Source organism: Phyllopteryx taeniolatus, chromosome 3 (assembly GCF_024500385.1).
Source record: "Phyllopteryx taeniolatus isolate TA_2022b chromosome 3, UOR_Ptae_1.2, whole genome shotgun sequence".
NCBI classification, from domain to species: domain Eukaryota; kingdom Metazoa; phylum Chordata; class Actinopteri; order Syngnathiformes; family Syngnathidae; genus Phyllopteryx; species Phyllopteryx taeniolatus.
The window spans coordinates 30,264,248-30,287,795 of NC_084504.1; the positions used below are offsets into that span (position 1 = coordinate 30,264,248).

At 41.2% G+C, this 23,548-nt stretch overlaps 1 protein-coding gene across 1 annotated transcript in view; it reads right to left on the reverse strand.

The window, feature by feature from the left end:
- Nucleotides 1-1,655: 1,655 nt before the first annotated feature.
- The window catches only part of pdlim2 (PDZ and LIM domain 2 (mystique)), a 31,601-nt gene continuing 9,708 nt past the window's right edge, over nt 1,656-23,548 (reverse strand). Inside the window, exons 4-10 of the mRNA XM_061768514.1 lie at nt 20,946-21,015; nt 20,489-20,640; nt 18,829-18,892; nt 7,690-7,808; nt 3,766-3,914; nt 3,007-3,118; nt 1,656-2,672 (exon numbers count right to left, since the gene is read on the reverse strand). Coding sequence (XP_061624498.1) covers nt 2,489-2,672; nt 3,007-3,118; nt 3,766-3,914; nt 7,690-7,808; nt 18,829-18,892; nt 20,489-20,640; nt 20,946-21,015 — 850 coding nt within the window. The 3' untranslated portion in view covers nt 1,656-2,488. The remainder of the gene's footprint in view (nt 2,673-3,006; nt 3,119-3,765; nt 3,915-7,689; nt 7,809-18,828; nt 18,893-20,488; nt 20,641-20,945; nt 21,016-23,548) is intronic.

Consider the following 23,548-nt stretch of genomic DNA (forward strand, 5'->3'; position numbering starts at 1 on the left):
TCCCAGTTCCACATCTGGACTTGATTCCAGGTGCGGTGTTGGGAAAGTGGAGCACGTCGGGTAAAAGAGGTGGAACGCCAACTACTGCTGAGAGTTGAGATCATGTCGAGGAGATGGGGTGGAAGTTGCGCAACATTTGGGAAATGGGACAGACCATCTAAGCGAGGACAGATGATGCACGAGACAACAGATGACATGGAGCAGTTCTCATTGAGTTCCTCTTTGGACAAAAATAGCTGCAATGAAACGTTTGCAGCAGCGTGGGTCAAATTTGACTGCTGGGATTGATAAAAGAACAGCATCAGGCCTCCAGCGTTGCAGACCTCAAGCACGGCGGCTCTTGAGGAACACCACATCCAGTGGTGTAATTCCCCCCCACCAACACACACACGCACGAGTGTCCCTTTATCCCTTTATAAGCTGCTCATTAAATCCTGCAGCATTTCCTGGTGACATGCTTTTAATTTGGCTTTCACACAAAGTCAAGGCTCCTACAATTGGTGGGATTATCAAACAATGATGAAGTAGCTGCACACTTGAAGCGATCAATATTCCGATCCTCAAGAGTTATGAGTGGTAGGGGATGTAGCTTAACAATGGAATCCTAATTGTTACAAGAGTTGAATATTGTGTGTGTGTGTCTTACACGTTGTACACGTCCGTCCATTTGCCATCATTCTTGCCCTCATTAGGGTCGCTTCAAACTGGAGCCCATCATAACACACGGATGAGCGCCCGAGCCGAGATTCAAACGCAGAACCTGCGAGGAACGGCTAACCACTACTCCATCGCGCTACCTGCGATTAGTCTCGTTTTACCAAATAATGTAATCTTCAATCTTCATGAATCCGGCTTTTGTGCCACATTCGCAACTTGTGTAAACAGTATCCCACTTCTTTATGGATACCGTATTTCCAAGACAAATTCAAATTGACAATATTAAATATTAGCAGCGATGGTCTACGTCACAGGAGTGTCAAACTCATGTAGTTCGGGGCCCTTGTTTGACAGTGTTGGTCGATGAGGCGTTGAACTGATGTAAAGGGTTAACTTCTTTAGCTCCACTCAACGAACGAGCATTTCATAAAGAGCACGGATTACACAGTGTTAATTCATAAATTCATTAGGATCATATTTCAAGACGAAATTGTAGGGTTTAGTTAACAAAAAATGCATTCCTGAAAGATTCAGATTCAATCCAAAGGTTATAAGTAAAGGACAATAAACGTGCACATGAAGTACCATAATTGTGTACTGTGTCAAATTCTCAGCGGGGTAATGCTGCCCTCTTGTGGTCGACTTGCCGTCGCGGTAAATGCTAAAAAGCGAGGTGGAAACTCAGCACCAAGCTAGTACAGTATTTAATTTGGATCATTTTTTGCTTCTTTTAAAAAAATAATAATACAAAAATACGAAATTTAAGATTAAAACATGGCAGACTTATGATTTAACATACAAGTCAAGATAGACGACTTGCCCTGAATCAAGGGAAAAAGAAAAAGTTAAGTATCCCCAATGAGCCACAGGGTGATTTTAGTTTTTATGTAGCATTATTTTACGTTGTCATTTTAATGCCAAATACTTCCCAATCATGTAAAGGATGCGGCACAAAGCAGAATATGTCATCAAAATTGCACACACGCCACACAAGAAGCTTCAAGTTGTGCAATTTATTAAGTGCCACATGCAGAGTGCTGCTCCAACTGCATGGCAAATACAATATCACTTATTTTTTTCCACACTCAATGTCCTGTGCATACCTTATGCATAGTAACTAGTGTGTGTGTATATATATATATATATATATATATTATAGAATACAGTTCAATCACACAAACATCCAAAATCATTGTATATTGAAAAAAAAAAAAAAATCCCTCATTGGCAACAACAGCAAAAGTCAGCAACTACATATTTTGTTGCCTCTTATTCAATTCTGTTTACAAAGAGATATAGAACATGTTGCTGGCCTAGCGCAAAAAAAAAATAAAATAAAAAAATAATTCATTCGAGTCTGCAATAGTCAACGTAGCACGTTTTTTTGTCACCCTCTCGTTCACGTGCACACAAACACACACAGCACATGGTGTGCAGTTCAGGTCCAATTTGGTCCCTTTGTATTATCAAAGTATTGTTTTATGAATGATTATCCAGATCCTGGAGAGTCAAAAGAGTCGTAGAAATGTTTAAAGTTTTGCTGTGTTTGTAAAGGTGGCCTCAGTACATGTGACGGATATGGACTGACTCATGGAAGGTATATATATATATATTTTTTTTTTTGTTTGTTTTTTTTTTTTTAGAAATAAATCAACAATGACTGGGATGTGCCACATGGAAAAACTCCCCAAATTGTCATTAAAGAACATTAAGTGAAGGCTAATACAGTATTGCCAAACACTTAAATGTGATGAGAAAAGGAAATTCTGCCACATTGTTGATCCCTTCCCATTGTCTGTAAGAGGGTCCGATGTGGCGGACGTTGGACCGCTCAGTGGCGAGGGGACAGCGGCGAGCCGGCCGGACCTTGGTACCGCTGCTTGGCGTGCTTCTCGCAGTACATCACGTCGCCCACCCAGAAGTGACCCCTCATGCGGAGGTTCAGGCCGCAGTCCGTGCACGTGTAGCACTCGGGGTGGCGGAAGCGGTCGTCCACGATGCGCACGGCCTGCGTGCTGAGAGGAAAGACGAGAGGATTCAGTCGGAGGTCAGCGCTGTGAACCCTTCGAGGCCAAACTTTTTCCAGGACATCCGGCAGCTTATTAGTTGATGTATTTTCATCTAATCTAATGATGACCACAATACATTTCGGTAATATCCACAACAGACCGCCAAAGGATTTTCTTAAAATCAGTTCTAAAGATGTGGCCTTAAAATAAAAAACAGATTTTTTTTCTCCCCCCCACCAAAATTTCATTTCTGATTATGTCAATGCCGTTGTTGTAGTTTTGACTGGTTGCACCCTTTGGCCTTTCATTGAACTAAAAAAAAGCACAAATGTGACCTTACACAATGCTGGTGCCACACTTCTCACAGGTGTGGTATTTGCTGACTCCTCCCACAGGTGCGCTTGGTTTCGGAACATTGGGCGATAACTTTCCCGGGAACTTCAATGCTGCCTCTACACACACACACACACACACACACACACACACACACACACACACACACACACACACACACACACACACACACACACATATATATATATATAAACAAACAGTGTGAGGTGCTGAATGGATTCAGTGGTGTGTTGACTGCCATTGATGCTTGTTTGTGTCTTTCAACCTTCCTCTCACTGGTCATTTTCATGTCGTGAAAGTGTGTATTTCGTTGTGAATTGATTTGCCTCCCACACACATTCCGCAATCTGCCGTTCACAACAAATTACACTCAGGAGAGTTTGTCTTCTCACAGCACAGATGATGACGTCCATATGGAAGTGTAAGCTGCACGATGCATTTGGGAACAGGATTTTCCCCCAAATGAAAACAATCTAAGAATCTCGTATTTGACAGAGCAGCTGAAGCGCTTGCAGGCTGTGCTGCTCTAAACCACGCACGCCATCAGAGCCATCAACGTACTCGTTTATAGTAATTGCTTTCAGCTCAGCTTGTGAACATGCAGTCTAAATTATCCGCCACTTTTCGCCACGTTTGCGGTAACTATTACACATGAGGTTTGCACTTAAAGTTTCTTTTTTTTTTTTGCCCCCGCTCTCCTGCCTACAAATGAGCACATTTGTTTGTCAAGCTGTGTGGTTCCAACCTTTCTCGTCGGCCTCCAGAACTTCTTGCAGCATTTTGAAGGTGTTGGACTGACGAGGTGCTGTGCGGGACTCCTTATTCTCCTGGATCATTTTGTACACCTCGGAGTCCTTGTCAAACTTCTGCATGACCGGTTCAGAGCTTGAACTACTGTAAATAATAGTTTTAAAAAAATACAATTAATAACAGTCACGTCTACCAACTATATACTTGAGCACTGCAAGACATGCTTAGTAGAAAACATATTTGGATGAGAAGTTGTGCGTATGGAATGCAGAGGAAATGAAGAAAAGGGCACAGCTGGCTTTGGAACTTTGACCTGTACGCATCAAGTGTGAAGCGCACACCACAGGCTAGAAACGACATTGTATTTAGCACTGCTGTAACTCGCAAAAATGGCTAACAAAGTGTGAGGCCACCATGCATTCCATTACAAGTTATTACAACACCTGTTTGTGGCAACTTGCAGCCAGTCAGTGCACAGCAGGGGTGGGCGTAAGCTTTCACCAGGGGGTAGTACAACATGACAGCTAATTAAGACAGAGCCAAGAGAACAGTAGCTCTGTTTACAAGCACATTCTTTGTTCCTGATGTGGTGGAAAAACATTTACTGGATCTTGCACACTCAATGTGAAAGTACTCTCACCACCCACTAAAGAAACATCAGTTGAAATCTCAACTGAAAGACGAGTACGTGTGGCGAGCGAGGTGCCGAGCGGCAGCTGTCGCCAGAAACCTGACCCGCCGGTCAAGCCAGGTGCGCGAAGATAACGACACGCACGCAACCGCTCGGTGGCAAGTGAGCTGACAGCAGGAGTCGGTCGAGTCTGCCCGATTGGCTGCCCCGCCAATCATCACGTAACACTGCCGAGGCAACTTGCATTTTCGGGATGTGGTGAAAACAGTGGAGTCCTTAAAAAAAGCAGAGGCACTTTTTTGTTTTATCCTCTGCAACCTTAATTTGAAATAGGACTACAGTGGACCTCTGCACAGTTCGGCAAGTATTCTCATATTTTTTTTTCAGGGGCGGGGGGCAATCCCGAAAATGCTTCATGGCAGTTTATCCCCTCTTATTCAAGAATTTTTGGGGTTAATCTATTTCTTTTTAACAATGCAATTAAAATGGCCGTCAATTATCCACAGATTTGCGCGATTCGCGGTCCGGCCCAGTTCCCATCCCCAACAAATAGCGGTGGGTCCACTGTACCGAAATAGAAATTTGAAGCTCTGAGTCTCCAAACCCTCTTAAGAGTCGTGACTCCTTTTGTGGCGAGAGCACAAAAGGTGAAGACGAAAGAATAGAGCTGAATGAGAACAAAATAGTCATGGCTCCATTCATGGAGACAACAAACAGCAGTGAGATGAGGCATGGGCTGGATGTTGACTAAAGTCATTGTGACATTCACTCCACGGTGCCAGCGGGCTCATTAGACAACGTAAATCTCAGACTCAGGACTTTCCCCACTCTGACAAGGCTTCTTCTAAAGAAGTAAGACAAAACAGGAAAGCCCAAGTCTCGAAAGAATGATGGTCCAAGGTGAATCATTTCACCATAATGAGGTCTGAATGTACAAGGTCCTACATCACATGGTGTGTGTGTGTGTCGTTCCGACAAGATGGATGTGGCTGAAACCAGACATGGCAAATAGACAAGACAAAAATTCAGCCAAAGCACAAGCTCAGACGCTTTTCTCGGTATCCCTGAACATGGCTCAAATTAAAAACAGACTGTGAAAACCTAAGCTCAGAGTTCTCCACACGCTCGGCTCCACCCTCAGCAACTCCATTTCCTTTTTTTTGCGTCTGTCACCATCCCCTCCTGACATGCAATCTCAAAGCAAAGACTGGGAGGAAACCAAATAACAGCAGACGGGGTCATGGAACAGGGGACTGCAGAAATGTACCAAAGAAGTAGTTTGGATAAAATGTGGTCAGTATTTCTTGTAACGTACCAAACGCTTGAGGGCAACATGCACAAACAACTAAATAGACTTTGAGAGTCCTGAAAAACTATGTTGACGAACCTTTGCAGATATACTCTTAAATACTACATAGAAGTGAGAACACCTCCATTAACTATAAATGTAAAACTTGAAATGGTAGCACTCACCTCAACAACAAAGACAGAGAGGACAACTAAACAAAAACAACACTTTGTCCAGGAACTTAACGTGAACAAAAAACACAGCAGCACACACAGCCAGATGCATCGCAGACACCTACTGTATCCAGAGCACACAAGACTGAAAAACAAGAGTTTGACTGAAAGGTGTGTCCCTGGACTGCAATTCATTGGCCACGCTGTATAAATGGGTGGGAAAAAGGGTGTCATAGTGCTTGTGATTGGCTAAGGAGAAGCAGTGGGGCTTGGTGTGCAGGCTGGGGGCTTCAAACCGGAGGCCAATTAGGGGCAAATCGGACTTTTGGAAACATTGGCTGTTTGCATTTGACTCCATTTGCTGACACATCAACTGTGGTTACCCAACTGGGGCCAATGTCCATCCTCCTGCAGCAAAAGAGGAGATACAAAGCACAAAGAAATTCCAGGACAGAGTCTTTTTCTCAAAGTGCATTTCTGGTAGACAAAATATTTGGCTAGTCAGCACAACGGTAAGAGGGCAGCACCTGGACACTCAAATGAGTCAAATCACAGCAACGTCACCTAATCACAAGTAGTGAGCTAAACTATGTCATGTGGGCGGCACGCACCCTCAGTGATGTCGTTTCCAAGGAACGAGCTTGCGTTTTCAGCTGCAATGAGCTCCACACACACACACACACACACACACACACACACACGACAGCTGCACTAATTGTACAATCAATGGAGACAGTGGTCTGATGACCAGTTTGCAGTTTCAACACAGACCTTTGAACCAAAGGGAACAATCTACAACGATACAAAAGGAATGTCTGTGTATCTGGTTTCAACCCAGAGGAATTTCAGATATGGGAAACATTATTTAAAAAAAATATTCTACTGTGAGGCTGCAGTAATTCTGTCCATCTGGTTTGATGAAAAGAAGTATTGTGGGTTCGACACCAACCGTGGAACAAACAGACAGAATAAATCAGCTAAACTGAGATCAGCAACTGGAGAAAGCATTCTACCTTCTGAGTACTGCTGATGTGACCTTGGGCAAGGCACAGAGGCCTCACTCTCTTTCATCTATCCTTAATGACTGTTGATTGGATCGTTTTGGATGTGTGTGTAGGTGACCTCACCACTGTAGCATCTGAAACAACTAGATACCCATTCTTGACCTCAAAGATAACCGAATGGTAAAGTTGCAGTAGGACATCATCAGCAGCAGCTCCTCCCCGTAGCTCCTTTCGCTAGCACAATGAATACATATCTATGTGAGCGACATACAGTGACAGGGAAAACAAATTCTCTTCCTCTAGATGGCACAAGGCACATAATTAACCTGTGTATCCAACTGGCGACATTTGCGGTGTTTCAGGAGATATTTTCTCATGTACAATATGCACCTTGACTCAACAAAGTTTGGGAAACACTGTTTTAAGTATTAAGTAGACACACAGTAAGAAAAGAAAAGAGAAAAAAATGCAAGCTGAATTGAGATGCATTGTTCATACTTATAAGATTATGAGGTGGTGAGAGATTGCCTAAATCATATTTGGGATATTGAGATCATTGAGCTGGTGATTTAGCAATGCATGCAGAAGGATGAGATATTGCTCCATCATATAATCAGATAGTAGTGAAATAAAATTATTACATCATCACCTCTACCATGAATGAAAGCTCTACAAAGTACAGGAGCAACTTAAAACAATACTTTTTTACTCAAGGCCAAGAAAGTTGAAGTGAACAGACTTAAGCCAACTAACCTGGCCTTAACATTCTGATCAATACATTATATAGCCCAAAACAGGTACAAAGTGTATGCATGGTGCTTACCTGCGATGAGGAGACATGGGCACGTCCTGATCAATGGCACTATGAGGCGAGTAGCGTCCCGGTGGGGTCGGGGTTCTGCTGGACAAAGAACTATTTCTGTAGTCTGACGGAGAGAAGTCCTGTCAAGGGAGGCCAAGAAGCAGTCAAGAATGTTAAGCGGCAGCTAAAAAGCAAGCTTGTGGCGAGAAAACAACAGTTCACTGTGACAAAGAGCTTCTAAATATTGTTTCTAAAAAAAGGGGTACAAACGCTTCATTAGCTCAGACAAAAAATAAAGTGTACAGAAAAGAACCATTACAGCATTAACAAAACGCAAAAAAACAAAACGGCAGTCTTAGTTAGCCACCATCGTTGGTGCCCTTTGATAAGAGTCATACCCCGCATTCCTTTGCTGCCAGGCCAGAACCTTCACAGCAACTTCATTTATTTTTATCTTGATTTATACTGTAGATTACAGTTGTACTTCAGTCCCACAATATGACCGTGTGGCAACAAACATTTGGCACCAACAGCCTTTGCTTCGGTGGGAAAGCCAGCTTATACTGAAGTGGCTCGTAGATAAAGTGCAAGTCACACTTAGTCACAATCATTTTGTACAATGTCCACTGTCACGAGATCAGGAATGCTGTTCACTTCACATAGCTCAGGATCTTCTTTTTTTCCACCATATATGTAATTTGGACAAAAGAGGGCGCCACATACACAGTCGAGACAAAAGACTCAAAACATCTGAGCAAAGGTGCACATTAGGTTTTTATTGTAGCTGTTCCAAGCAGAAACCAAGCACGTGCACAGTTCCATGAGCAAAGGTTGACTGATTTAGGTATAATTATGTCAAAAGGAGTTCATGAGTGAGTTACCAGTCACCACACCTGCACCGAGTTTGCGCAGCACACATCTCAAACCAGAGACATTTACTATGATGCCAACCACAAAAATTACTGACCTCATTTATGTATAATTAGTCCGCTACAGTCACATACAGACTAAATGCCATTTATGCTCTTTTAAGGAAGTTTCCAGATCCTGAGGGAAACAAGGCTCTCATTTTATTACAACCGCAATTCCAATGAAGTTGGTACGTTGTGTTAAACAATAAAAACAGAATACAATGATTTGCAAATCATGTTCGAACTATATTTAATTGAATACACTACAGAGACAAGATATTTAATGTTCAAACTGATAAACTTGATTGTTTTAGCAAATCATCATTAACTTCGAATTTTATGGCTGCAACACGTTCCAAAAATGCTGGGACGGGGTTACATCACCTTTTCTTTGAACAACATTCAATAAACGTTTGGGAACTGAGGACACTAATTGTTGAAGCTTTGTAGGTGGAATTCTTTCCCATTCTTGCTTGATGTACAGCTTCAGCTGTTCAATAGTCCGGGGTCTCCGTTGTCGTATTTTACGCTTCATAATGCGCCACACATTTTCAATAGGAGACAGGTCTGGACTGCAGGCAGGCCAGTCTCGTACCCGCACTCTTTTAGTACAAAGCCACGCTGTGGTAACACGTGCAGAATGTGGTTTGGCATTGTCTTGCTGAAATAAGCAGGGAAGGCATCCATGAAAAAGATGTCGCTTGGATGGCAGCATATGTTTCTCCAAAACCTGTATGTACCTTTCAGCATTAATAGTGCCTTCACAGATGTGTAAGTTACCCATGCCATTGGCACTAACACAGCCCCATACCATCACAGATGCTGGCTTTTGAACTTTGCGTCCATAACAGTCCGGATGGTTCTTTTCCTCTTTGGCCCAGAGGACACGACGTCCGCAATTTCCAAAAACAATTTGAAATGTGGACTCGTCGGACCACAGAACACTTTTCCACTTTGTATCGGTCCATCTTAGATGAGCTCGGGCCCAGAGAAGCCGGCGGCGTTTCTGGGTGTTGTTGATAAATGGCTTTTGCTTTGCATAGTAGAGTTTCAAGTTGCACTTACGGATGTAGCACTGAACTGTTTTTACTGACATTGGTTTTCTGAAGCGTTCCTGAGCCCATGTGGTGATATGCTTACACATTGATGTCTGTTTTTGATGCAGTGCCGCAAGAGGGATCGAAGGTCACGGGCATTCAACGTTGGTTTTCGGCCTTGCCGCTTCCATGCAGTGATTTCTTCAGATTCTCTGAACCTTTAGATGATATTATGGACCGTAGATGATGAAATCCCTAAATTCCTTGCAATTTTACATTGAGGAACATTGCCCTTAAACTGTTCGACTATTTTCTCACACACTTGTTCACAAAGAGGTAAACCTCGACCCATCTTTGCTTGTGAATGACTGAGCAAATCAGGGAAGCTCCTTTTATACCCAATAATGGCACCCACCTGTTCCCAATTAGCCGGTGGGATGTTCCAAACAGGTGTTTGATGAGCATTACTCAACTTTGTCAGTCTTTTTTGCCACCTTTCGCAGCTTTTTTTGGAATGTGTTGCAGCCATAAAATTCTAAGTTAATGATTATTTGCTAAAAACAAAGTTCATCAGTTTGAACATTAAATATCTTGTCTTTGTAGGGTATTCAATTAAATATAGGTTGAACATGATTTGCAAATTATTGTATACGGTTTTTATTTATGTTTAACATAATGTCCCAACTTCATTGGAATTGGGGTTGTATATGCAAAGTTCCAGAATACAAATAAATATATATATATTTTTTTATTTTATTATTATTTTTTTTTTTTTTTTAAAGTACTTTCACAGAAATACTTATTTCCTTGTCAACCTTCAACGGGTGACATCTGTTAAGAGTCCATGCAAGGTGAAATCACCACCGTGCATTTAAGACTCAAATTCCATTTCTTGGCATGGATTTAAGACTGGGGCAGTGACTAGATGAATATTGGTCCGTTCAATGCCACCACCCGCTTTCAAGCCAACAACTCGTTCAACAATGTTTCTGTCTTATCAATCGAGTGCAATTTCCTCTCTCTTCGTTTTTGTATGTGAGAGGGCAGATTAGTGGTGCGTGCCATGAAGCAGTTACCCAAAACGGTCACAGAGACATCTCCCTGGGATTCTTCCCAGGATAATCCCAACAATATAACTGCAGGCTAATAAGATCATGTATACCATATGCTCAGTGTACAACAATGGAGAGAAAGCCACATCCTCTCCTGCTGGGAGCCCATTGCACGGGTGTGCATTTACCTGACATGCTTTAGGGATCCCTTCAGAAGTCCCAATGAAGCCACACCGTGGTGCAGATGAATCATCACTAATGCAAACCAACCGTAGGTTATGTAACCGTCTGGCTGCTCAATATGAATCTTCATGCTCTCCAACAGCAGCAGTTTTTTTTTTTTTCCCCTTCTTCCCCCAACCACCCTTTTTTCAGTGAATACCCCAAGAGTGATCTATGAGACTCAGGAGGAATGCAGCCCAGTGAAGAAAAACAAGGAGGAGGAAGAAAAAGAAACAATGGCCTCTGAAGGCTTTAATTGCAGTAAACACAGCGCAGCTGGTAAATACTTTAGATTAGACTCACTAAAACTGCTTGAAAATCATTGCTTGGTCCATTTTGCATCTATTATATATGCATGATCTCAGACCACATGACAGTGTCACCAATTATCATTACTAATATTCGATAAAATGATTAATGGTGTAAGTTTGGTACGCGGGCATGTGCGCCAGCCATGTTTTCTTGGCTCCCACTACTGACTGCAGGATAAAGTCAGGATTAATTTAACACAGGTGCATTTAGGACACGAGTATTATACGCTGTGGATTAAGTCCAAGGATATGATAAGCACAGGTGTAAGAGATGGCACTTTCAAGTACAAGCACAGACTTCCCAAAAGAGTGAATAATTCTTGCAAGAATCGGTTGGCCACCCATTAGTAACACTGTGTATTACATGCTGTACTTAATTTTAGTCATCTTTTCAGGGACGGCCAATTGAGCGCAAGCTCTCTTTTGCAAATAAATTATTAAACACTATAAATGCAAGGTATAAACAAAAAACAATTAAAAAGTTGCACATGTTGCTTTTTAAGTATGAAAGGTGCTATACAAACAAAGGTTTGATTGACTGTCCAAAACTGATACTTGTACTATATACTTCGCACCGTGCTGTGGAAGACAATATTTATGTAAAAGATTGCTATTGAAAGGCTTCACTTTGTTTAAAAGTTGCGTTACATGTCTTTTAAAAAGACATGTCATGACTTCAGATGCCCAAATACTTAAAACAGGAAACCCTTTCCAAAGGAGTTCCATCAACAGTAGGTACTCTATAATACTCTTTATTTGCATTAACTGAATAATAATTATTATTTTTTGTGAAGATCATATTTTTCGATTTGGCTTTCACACCAATGTTTAGCAAGGGTGCATTGGATTACATAGAATTCAGACTGTAGATTTTGCATAGCTAGTTCAACTGAGGGGGAAATTAAGTAGATTACCGTGTCATCCACATACAGATGAATGTAACTGTTTTTGATACCAACATTGACATTATTAACGTATAAGGAAAACAACAGTGGTCCAAAGACGGTCTCCTGTGGCCCTTCCTCACAGCTATTCAGAAAATTTGATCAGTATTATTTTTACCTAACCCGTGTGTGTTTTACGCACGCTATTCAGCAGTACAGGTATTTCTGTCAGAAAATATTTGTTTGTCAAGATTGTACGTCACATAACTTGCTGTCAAAGGACAGTTGCGTACAGGTAAATGTCCGGCAGCAGTGTTATACCATTTAACTTACCATTAGGTACAGGTGTAATACCGCCAGAAAAATATACAGTATTGTAAATGAATACACATCTGACAATTAAATGTTAAACACAACTCACTATTATCTTTTTAAAGACAGAATTTTGGGGACAATTAGGTGTTGCAAGTGTCCCAACTAAAGTTCCTCTTTTATCCAAACTCACTAGTCTGTGAATCAGATTTTGAGATTAAAAGTTGGCTTTGATGAAAGTATTGTTGTCAAGAAGATGATCGCAGACCATGATGCTTATAAACGTGTATTTAATTAAACATAATACAGTATGGCAGATAATTTAACTTGAGCATAGTATGATTGGTTTGTGTTCAAAAGCTAAACAAGGCTCCGATTATTGGCCAGATCAAGAAACAAAAACAGGATAATGGCAAACTCGAGTGAAAGCAGCTGCTTCAGATCAAGCCCAATGGAGATGCTGGGGACAGTTCCAGTGGAGGGGCCTTCGGTCTGGCTCAAAGCAAGCCACTCTGGCATCATCATTACCACCCCACCGATTCAATTACAGGGCACGGGCCAGCACTACACAGTGCAGATGCTCGCAAAGTTTTATTTTGGGACAGTTGGCATTGCCATTAGAAAGTAGAGGAACAGATATTGAACAGATATCTCCCCACATAATGGGACTCAAACAACAATGAGGCGGAATACAGCAGACTTACTAGGCCAAACACCACTACTATTAGGACTACGAATGAAAGTGTGTATCTACAGGGTTTACTCTCGAGTGGTTTTCTTTGTTGGAGGTCTTGAACAAAAGGCCTGAGGCTGGAATCAACTCACTAGTCATTCACTGTCACTGATTGACCTAGGCTTGTAATTACAGTACATCTTAGCATAACTGTGCCCACATTCTGCAATGGAGAACGCAACCAAAGACAACACAAAGACCATCGGGTTATGTCACAAATGATTCCATGTCATTAAAATTCTTTAAAGCTTTTATAGCCTGAGATCAACTTCTTAATACAAGGTCTGAGGTCGCAGATGTCTCAAATATGGCCACTAGGAATCTACAAGCAGGGCACTTTAGCCTTGCAAAAAAAAATAAAAAAATCTGTTAATTATTCAAACAAAACAGTATATTCAGGTCTGAACTATGTTCTGCACGGGTTTCAAGGAATGTACGCAAGGATCCAGCTTTGTAACCTCAGGGTATGGTCGTCTGGTAAGAAACTGTTCTTTTAATATTTTGACTATGCTCCCAGTCAATTCGCTAGTAAGCTTTATAAGTCAAACTTAATGCGATTCCTCCATAACATACTCTAAATACATTTTCTTGGCTCAAGCTTACATAATACAACATTCGTTAACATGGAATAACGTGATACCAGTACTAATCCCCCTCTCATGATTTGCTGGCCACACACGATGAGGCTACTCCTGATATAAACCATCTGTAGAAGATTACAGGCCAAATGAACAGGAGAGACAACGGGACAATGAGCTATGCATCACCAAGTTCACAATAGAATGCTACAAGGCATGTTAAAAATAAATAAATCATTCAAAAATAGACTGACTATGCACGGGAATTGTGAAAAATACAGTAAAGACTTTCAGACTCCTGATATGAAGCTTGTCAACCTACAATCGCTTTTGGGGTTCTGCTGTGCAGGGTTCCACAGTACATTCAAGCAGAAGAAGCAGTCATTGTCTAATTGTCCATGTTTTTTTTTTTTCCAAAACAGTGATAAGAATTTAATTCAGGTTTAGGTGCCAGTTACACCCAAGATTAGTATGGGTGGCATTTTTTGGTAATACTGTACGTTAACAGTTTTATATGCTGCTCAGTAATAGAACTATGATTTAGCAGTAGATGAAAAACAATTCCGATCAAAATTGGTCAAATAAGTTGGAAGACAGACTTTCTGTACAATTGGGGGAAGAAAAAAAAACAAAACAAAAAAAGTCTTTCAACCAACAAGAACCAATGTGGTAGTGGTAGGTCTGGTTTTCCAGAGAGGCATAGTAACTTGGGAGAATAAAATTAAAATACAGCTGTACAATACATGGATAGAGCCAAAGACTTATAATTCTTTACAAGAATTTGTCCAAAAGCAAATCACAAAGATTGGCATGCAAAAGATGAATGCCAATCTCAGTCAGTCGCAGTCACAAAAAACGTCCTACAATTTCAACTGTGGCGCCATTGAACATAAAACAGACTGTCATACACTGGTAGGCTGGCACAAACGTTTGGACGAATACACTGAAGTTACAAATCTCGTTCCCTTGACAACTTTTGGAATGTTGACACACAGCTCAACCACCTTCATAAACAGCAGCGACCTGTAAAGGCTCATCTCTCGAAGCAAACACCCGCACATTAAAACTTGCGGGGCCGGTGCCCCCCCCATGAGTGCACAGCAAGGCGAAATCAAAAGTGCCCCAGTTTGTTTTCCCGCTCTAAGGGAAAGAAAAAGAAGCAGGCTGATCTATCGGCGAGGATGAGGAGAGGCATGATGTCTGCAGAGGCCACAATGGCTCAAAGTCCATGTTAAAACGGCTTACACAGATCAGTCACAGGGCCCACTGTACACAGGAAGAAAACCTCCCTTCAGTGTGGCCACTGCCAGACTGCGGCACCACTCCTGACACAGGCTTGGCCTATGCAGGACTGCCAAATCAGCAGCCTCGCTCAGAACTAAAATGGTGCATGATTTTCTTCATTCCGAACACAAGCATACTTTATTACTAGGGTTGTAACAGTACAGCGTTATATTATCATAACATAAGGGACAGGAAGTTTAACTGCCACAGTAAATGCTTCCTGGAAAAACATGCATAACATTCGATGGAAACTTCAGGAACACAGAAAATACATCACTGTCAGGAAAATGAAATTTATAAATGTGCATGTCAGGACAAGTAAGTATTGAAGTTTCTCAGGTACAAAGAGCTCTTCTTCACTTCAGCAACATCTTGACTTTGCAAATTGGTGCAATGTCTTTAATACAGTTTGGGAAGGTCGGCAGGCTCCTCGCTTTCCAAGCAACCCGCTCTTCTAGCTCTCGTCACACAAGGACAAGCCTTGTAATGCACAGGCAAAACCAGCACCAGTCAGAAACAGCCTGGACCGTCACAGCCTCTATTGTACACTGCATTTTCTCAGGATACCCAACACCCTGGAAAACAGGGGGATCCTGTTGCGCACATCCCACTTTGCTCACTGAGGGATCCAAAGGAAGTGTGGAAAAGCCTTTTAAGCACTTTTCATACACTTTTTCACTACCTGATATAGTAGTGCTGTTCCCCTCGCAGTTGGGACCTTGTCATGGAGCCTCCTACTGCTCACATATACTGAGCTGCAGTGTTCCTGCCAGTCCAAGCAGCATAATGTACGCAGCGGCCAAGGCTCTTCCCGGCCAGTTCCCCACAGGGCGCTCCAAAAGAACTCAACTCGCTAATCACAGCACTGCAGTGGGATGCTAATCATTTTAAAACCTCAGTCAACAATCTTCATGGAAAAGGGTCAGCCAAATCCCATAACTCATCCACCAGGCAAAATGATAGTACACACTGAAGCTGTCAAGCGCAGATGGCAGTCAGAAATTAAATTTTATATCAGTTTACAGACCATAAAAAATGGGTAACAAAAAGACTGTACTGCACAAGGCAAAATCTCAAATTGCAGTTCAGTTACAAACAGGGATGCAGCAATTGGCAAAGTCGCAATTGGCAAAGTCGCAATTTGTTTAAGGTTTAAAAAAAATAAAATCAAAAATAAAAATTGATGCCAATTATCATCTATTCATTGTGTTTAAAATGAAATGCATTGAAACTTTAAAAGAAATGCACTATAAAATGATTCAAGGTCAAATACAGCTTGATTAATTTTTATAAAGGCAGTTTGCATCAAAGTCAAATAAAAATCCAACAACCAACATATTGTAAAAACACCTTTGCGCAGTAGATATAACCGTCCCGTCAGAACTACGCCTAACGCTGATCACGTCACCACACACCACTGAAATTTCTCTCATTATCATCATCATCTCCTCAAACGAAGCATTAAATGACCATTAACTATGACTTAAAAAGCCTCCAGCCATTTATATTATCTTGTTAAAATCCCTGGCAGCAAAACCTCATTCTCTTCCGCTAGTCTTAACTCTGGGCAGCTCTGTCATCTCCTTTTCAATCCGCCGCCTCAGGCATCCAAGTGAATATCACTTATCTCACTTGTGTCAGCCTTCATCGGCCTTGAAGAGATTCAAGTAACATCACAGACATCTTGTAAAGTCTTCATGCCCGAACAACAGTGCAAGCAGACACGTTAGCCCAAGGTATCTGCAATCCATTCACAAATTGTGGCGTAACTCGCCCAGCGCTGCCTCCTAGTCTTAGTAAAGATGTGTTCGCCATCTGTCATCCATGGCTCCCGCGTCACTCGCAACATCACTTTGAACGCCCTGTTTACACCGATGTCCAGCGGTTGGAGTTCATTCGTTAAGCTCAGAGTTATTGCACTCAGTCGAATGGTGACTGTATACTCTTCTCCCAGCTGTCCTTTGCTCATTAATCCATTGGAAGACCAACTCGGGCCACCTCGCCTTGTTTCCGCAGAAACTCAGCTTCGTCTTTTTGACTTGGCGAAGCTCGTTTTCCTGCTTCCTACACTGGCGAACCATGGATTCGTTGATCTTGAATTCTCTCGTGGCTGCTCAACTCCAATGTTTCTCCGCGTAACTGATAGCTTGCAGTTTAAACTGTGCTTTGTAAGCACGTCTCTTCGTAGGTGCCATTTTTGGGGGTCCTTAGCCAAACCGATGCACATACCGGAACTATATACCTACTGGGAGCCTGTCTTTAGAGTCCTCTGTCACACGCACCCTTCCCCCTTTACGTCCGCATGCTGTCCTCAGTCACGTCCGCCTTTCTCTATATAAGCAGCGTGTCGGCAGGAAATGCTCCCAGTCAGTCAAGCGGAGCGCACATTAAAGTCACACAACAACATTTGCAGATTTTGGAACTCTGTGCACATATAAGGCGTGCCGCATTATAAGGGGCCGCGTCCATTTTGGAGAAAATTTCAGACTTTTAAGTGCGCCTTATAGTCGTGAAAATACGGTAGTTATATTATTGGGGCAAGACCAACTGCTGTCGTAACGCACACTTAACGAGTTCTCTCTGAAAGGCACGGGCAAATAGATTTGTAAATCCCGGCTCTACTCTTGCAGCTCGTGCATCAGGATCCCATTTCATTTGTCACAAAACAAAAAGTATCCCAAATTCAAATGAACTTTCTTGGCCTGAAGCTTCTTGGGGGAACACTCACATGTTTTGATGTTTACATTTCCACATATTTGTAAACTTTATGAAGTGTCCACACAAGTTCTAAAAAGTTCTGGAATTCCTTGTGCCATTACAAGCGGTCTTGTATGTTTTTCCTGCCCAGTCATCTCACATGTTCAGTCTTTAGTGAGGCCAAGCATGAACAAATAGCTGAAATAGCTCACAATGAACTTTCCCACAACATGTTCTCTCTAAAGCTCACTGAAGGCTCTGCAGATGCCTGATTCAACCCCTTTTTGGTTTTGTTGCTAGAACTCTAAATAAGCACAACATTGTTTGGTGGCATTCCCATGATAACCCCAAGCGTCCCCTTCACATATTTGACTGCTTAAGAAGACTTATAGGGTTTCCTTGCAAACGACCCAAAGTTAAGGCCTTTGTTTTGATGACAAATCTATTCTAACTGCTGTCTGGCTTAAATGTGAAATATTTCAAAAGACTGGTGTTGCTTATTTATACACACCCTGCTGTAAAAATGTTGAAACCTTTTTGTTTATGATGTTACAGTAACGTCCTCATAAAACACAATGACGCTTTGAAGGGCATCCCACACAATGTGCTACAGTTCAAGTTAAAAAAAAATTTTAAAAAAAAATGAAAAAATAATTTTAAAAAGACATTCAAACTTTTCTTTCATTTCTGGACCGGGCAGTGCAGTTTAAAAATTTGGTTTTAAAAATAATCAGAAGAGAAACTAAACCCTGAGACAAATGTAAACTATGACCGCAACAATAACACAGTGGTATGCTACCACTACAGCACATGGTAGTGTGCAAACTTGAACCGCACCATCAGGACAACTTTTACGATCCATTCATCCAGCCATTTTCTACCACTTATCCCGTTCAGGGTCAAGGGTGAACTGGAGCCTATCCCAGCTGACTTTGGGCGAGGCAGGGTACATCCTGAATTGGTGGAGTCAATCACAAGGCACATATAAACATGTTGTTTGGAATGTGTGAGGAAGCCGGCATACCTAGAGAAAACTCCCGCAAGCACTGAGCAAAGATTCAAACCCAGAACCTTTTGACTGCGAGGCAGATCCACTAACCAAGTTGAAAACTAAACAAAAAGAGTTTCCAAAAACTAACCTGTGAAAGTGGCCTGGACAGTCTATGACTCTTCTCCTCTGGCGACCATGAGCGCAGATGGACACTACAACATAAGGAAAGCAAGTAGTAAGTGATGCTTTTATAATCGGGCAGGAAATATGGACAATATTTCCTGTTAGGACCTTCAGGGTGTGTGTGTGTGTGTGTGTGTGTGTGTGTATATATATATATATATATATATATATATATATATATATTTTTTTTTTTTTTTACTATTGAATACCATCCATCGATCCATTTTCCGTACCACTTATCCTCACTAGGGTCGCAGCGTGCTGGAGCCTATCCCAGTTTGCAAATGAGGGTGAATGACAGCAAGTGTGTTGATTAAAGATGCAATGTTTCTAGTATTCACATTTTTATTACAGTGTATGACAGTACGCAGTCTAGTAATAAGGTAATCAGTGCAATATTATAATGCAAAACACCAACCACTATTATTGTTTTCCAATGAATTTATACACAAAGCCACTCCAAATATTGTAGAAAATAATTTAATATGATTAACATGAATGCACAAAAAGTTGAAGGTTAAAACAACTCTAGGCCAAATATTTGACCTGTGGCCTATAAAGTTGTCGCAGAGAGACAACAAACGGCCAGCATACAATAAGTGTGGTGAATGTTCCACATTCTGCTTTTGTTAAAGTGAATGCAAATGGTGGAATGTGATATCCTATGCATATCCTTTGTTACTACAGTAAAAGCTTGTGGCTCCACTTTGTTATTCTCATACCTATTGACACTGGATGCTGCAGCGTCAAGAGAGCACTTTGTCCAATTTTAATCCTATTCAACATGTTAAACAGAACACATTTAACAAAGACTCAACTATCCCTGAAAGGAATTTTTAAAAGATTGACTTCTTTCAGACTAATTATATAAAAAATAAGATCGCTTCCAATTCTGAGAACGATCATTTGGTTTCGTTAAAGCTCCAGGACACATTTATTTGTGTGGGTGGACAACCTTCTGTGTCGAAAAACTCAATGCTTTCATGTTCCAAAATGTAATTCAACAGTATTTTATAATACTGTACTTATAATGAATTAATAGATGGATGGTAAGGTAAAATGTTAATTTGTTCTGTTAGAAAGAAATACAAATTAACAAACATGAAATGTATTTAGTTCAACTTGTCTAAAACATTTCAGCGTTTCTGGATAGTAATTGTGACACGCAGTTAAGCTTTTTCTCTGTACTGCAACAGTTTAAAAAAAAACACATTCTGCATTTCATGTTTCTGTGATTAAAACTGTGGTATGGTGTTGCATGTTGAATTTGATACTATAAACTAACTGTATGACTGATTTGTTAAAACCCATTTCAATAAATCTGCATAATGAGTCAGTCATTCATTCCTTTTTCCTGGCATACGACATTTTTAAACTATGTTGTCATGCCAGATTCTTTGTACAACATCCTTTTACCATTTATGAAGGATGAATAAACCTGCTTTCTGGACACAATCCTCATACTAGTGTTTGAAACAAACTTTTCCACTGACAAATTGAAGCATTTTCAGTCTCAGTCTCAGTCTCTCTCTCTCTCTCTCTCTCTCTCTCATTTGTCCAATTATATAGTTTTGGGTATCTGAAACCAGATGGACACAAACACTTGTGATCAGGGGAGCCGCTACCTCTTGTTAGTGTTGGGTGTCAACCTCTCCTTCTTGCCATCAGGACTGCTGGGAGGTTGTGGTGAATACGGCACAGGTGACAGCGATGCAGGGCTGGATATGCTGTACTCTCTGTAGTTCTGGTTCTCATCTCGACTTACTATTACTGCTTCCTACAAATCATCCCAATGCAGGAATGTACTTCAGTATTGGATTCATGTTCTGTAATTTCATCATCTTTGCATTTGGATTTCACAATTACCATGCAACCACAATAAAATCAAAAAAGTACTCGCTGTGACCAAAATGACAAAGTCACTCATTTGAATGACAGGAAACTAACTCAATGGGGGACTAAATATACATTTGTGAATAAAGGTGGCTTGAGCTTGTGCATCAGAGTATAGTTTACAAAATGAAATCCCAAATAGACAGATGACAGGAAAATAACAATAATAATAATAATAATAAGCCTGACCTGAAAGCGCCCAGTAAGCTGTTCAGGGGTGCTGATCCCATTTGTCTGCCGAGGGCTGGAAAGTTCAAGCCTTGAAAGACAGAAACCCACACCGATCAGCCAAGGATTAACATAGATTATATAATGATTTAAAGGGAGCTTTAAAGTTACCTTAATATTCAAATCCAACAGTTTTTCAGTTCAAGAACATTGGAACAATTACTGCTGAATAACAAAGTATAAGCGTGGAAGCTTATGTTAAACTTTTACTGACTGGAATACTGTTTAAAAATGACACTATGGAAAATTTTCAGACCGCTTTGGATAATGTTCAAGCAAGTCTGTTGGCATCCGACTGTGTCCCTTTCAAAAATATTCCTCTGATGGCCCGCCTCTTTCCAACTACTCTAGTCACTTTTGCTTTAGTTAAGTAAAAACACATTCTGCAAGCAATTTGATGATTCAATTTGAAGGGGGAAAAAATGGGCAGTTCAGTGGCCAATTCAAACACACGGTGCCCCCCCCCCCCAAACCTGAGGTACTGTAATGAGGCACACAGGAAGGCCCGGATGCCTGTGGTAAATCACGCAGAAACACACCACCTCTCATAGCCTAAGCTCACAATACTGCATGTAGGAAAGAGATGACAAGAAAAGGAAGCAGCGCACAAGCTGAAAAACATTACATCTCCAGACGAAGTTAGACAAATGTCAATGATTTGAAACAGGGAAATGCATGACTGACAATTGTTCACTTATTCCTCCCTTATCTTCTACCTTTGTCAGTGTGAGGTGACAAGTGGGGCTCAACAGACAATCAGATGTATTAAAGGTTAAATAGTTACATCAGTGTTGAGTCTATAAGCACTGACCTCTGCAATACAAAGATGAATGTGCGTTTGACAAAAACGCCGACTGACTTTCCACCATAGATGTTATCCACATATAAATTCTTCGCAGCTGTCATCAAGGGGACTTCCCTCGGGCGAATTCCTCAAATGTGTGCATTGTAAGACTACCTCTCACTCTCTAAAAACTGAAATAATTGTTGAGTATTGAAATGACAGGAGAAATAATTCCACACTGAGAATACATAACACATTATTTCTTTGAAGCAGTGTTCAAGTTTCAAGCTAATGCAAATCAGCCTTTTTTCCAGTGTACAAAATAAGCCAGAGTTTTTAATTGTTTCCGGTTATTGCAACAACCAGATCTGCTGGAATTCTCTGCAAACATAGATCATTTAAAAATGTGCGTGTGAGCACACCCTAGGAACTGCAAACAACACTATTTTAGAAGAGTGTCAACCTCTTTAAAATGTTCCAAAAACAGAACTATACTGGTATTTTGACTGAAATCAAGCATCTATATGAAAACCTTGGGATGAATTAACTCCATCATTGACTTCAAAATCGAACCACAGATTACAGTACATGGAATGTTTCAGAGAGTGGTGTTGCGCTACGACAAACAATCGATTTGAAATGGAGATGCTTCACTCGTCAGCCTGCCGTGTTGCTGACAACGTGGATCTCACAGCTCAGAGAGCAGTCTCACTGATTCAGTGGCTCAAATAGTTGGGGATTTTTAACATTCCTCCTGAGTTCACTCACACCTGGAAGTTATTCACATGCAGTTTCACCAGACTATAAAAAGACTCAAGGAATGGCACAGAGGGGAGTTTCATAGAAGGTGTTACAGCTTTGTTACTGCTTGTAGTGAACGTGAGGGTGGAACAAGAAACTTCAATAAATAAGAAGCCATGGTAAATGATGTCATAAATAGCCACTTTCAACAAGCCCAGGAACTTTTGAGTTCCTGGTACTAAAAAGGTCGCTGTGGCCCATTTGCTTTGTATCGCCACCACTCCTAAATGTTCAGGGTACTTTATTCAAATGTGAGTGATAATGTACAGTATTGTATGTAGCAGTGGTATAAAAAACCACACTGCACTACCCCTCCAGTCCAGAAAGTGGCGGTAATAAAAAAAAAAAAAAAAGCTGAAGGCCATCACACATGTCCTAGTTTTAATCATGACTTGGAATTTTGCTCTATAGAGCAAGCACAGGCGTTATAATTCATAGACAGCGGTGTGCAATACTGGGAATGTTATTTTAACCGGCTATGATGGCTCATTTTGTGCACGATGCTCATTTCATGGATTTGATCAACTACAAATGCTGCTAAACTGTGTGCTATTGTATATCTAACCCTTCCCTCCTCCCAATGTATTTCAACAATTAATGAAGTGTTTGTTCATTCTCGACTTAATCCCCCCATGCAAGTGTGTCTTCTGGCTCAGTGGGAGACAGGGTAAATAAAATACACTGACACGGACACGGGACATCGAAGGAGTAAACGTGAAAGTACGTGTGGGTGACAGCTTTTGAATGTCTGGCTGTGACCAAAAAGAAGGAGAGACTATGTCGGTGAAGGATAGGTAGACCGTGACAAGAAATGGGAATTAAGGAAAGACCTTACATTAAATTTCCAGTCAAGAGCAGGCCTTAATGAAAGGAAACATTTTCAAGTTTTCCCAAACACGTTTGTTGGAGAAACAGGGAAAACAACAATGTGGCTCCCACTCAAACTGGTATTTCCCCTGATTGCAATCACTTGTTTTGT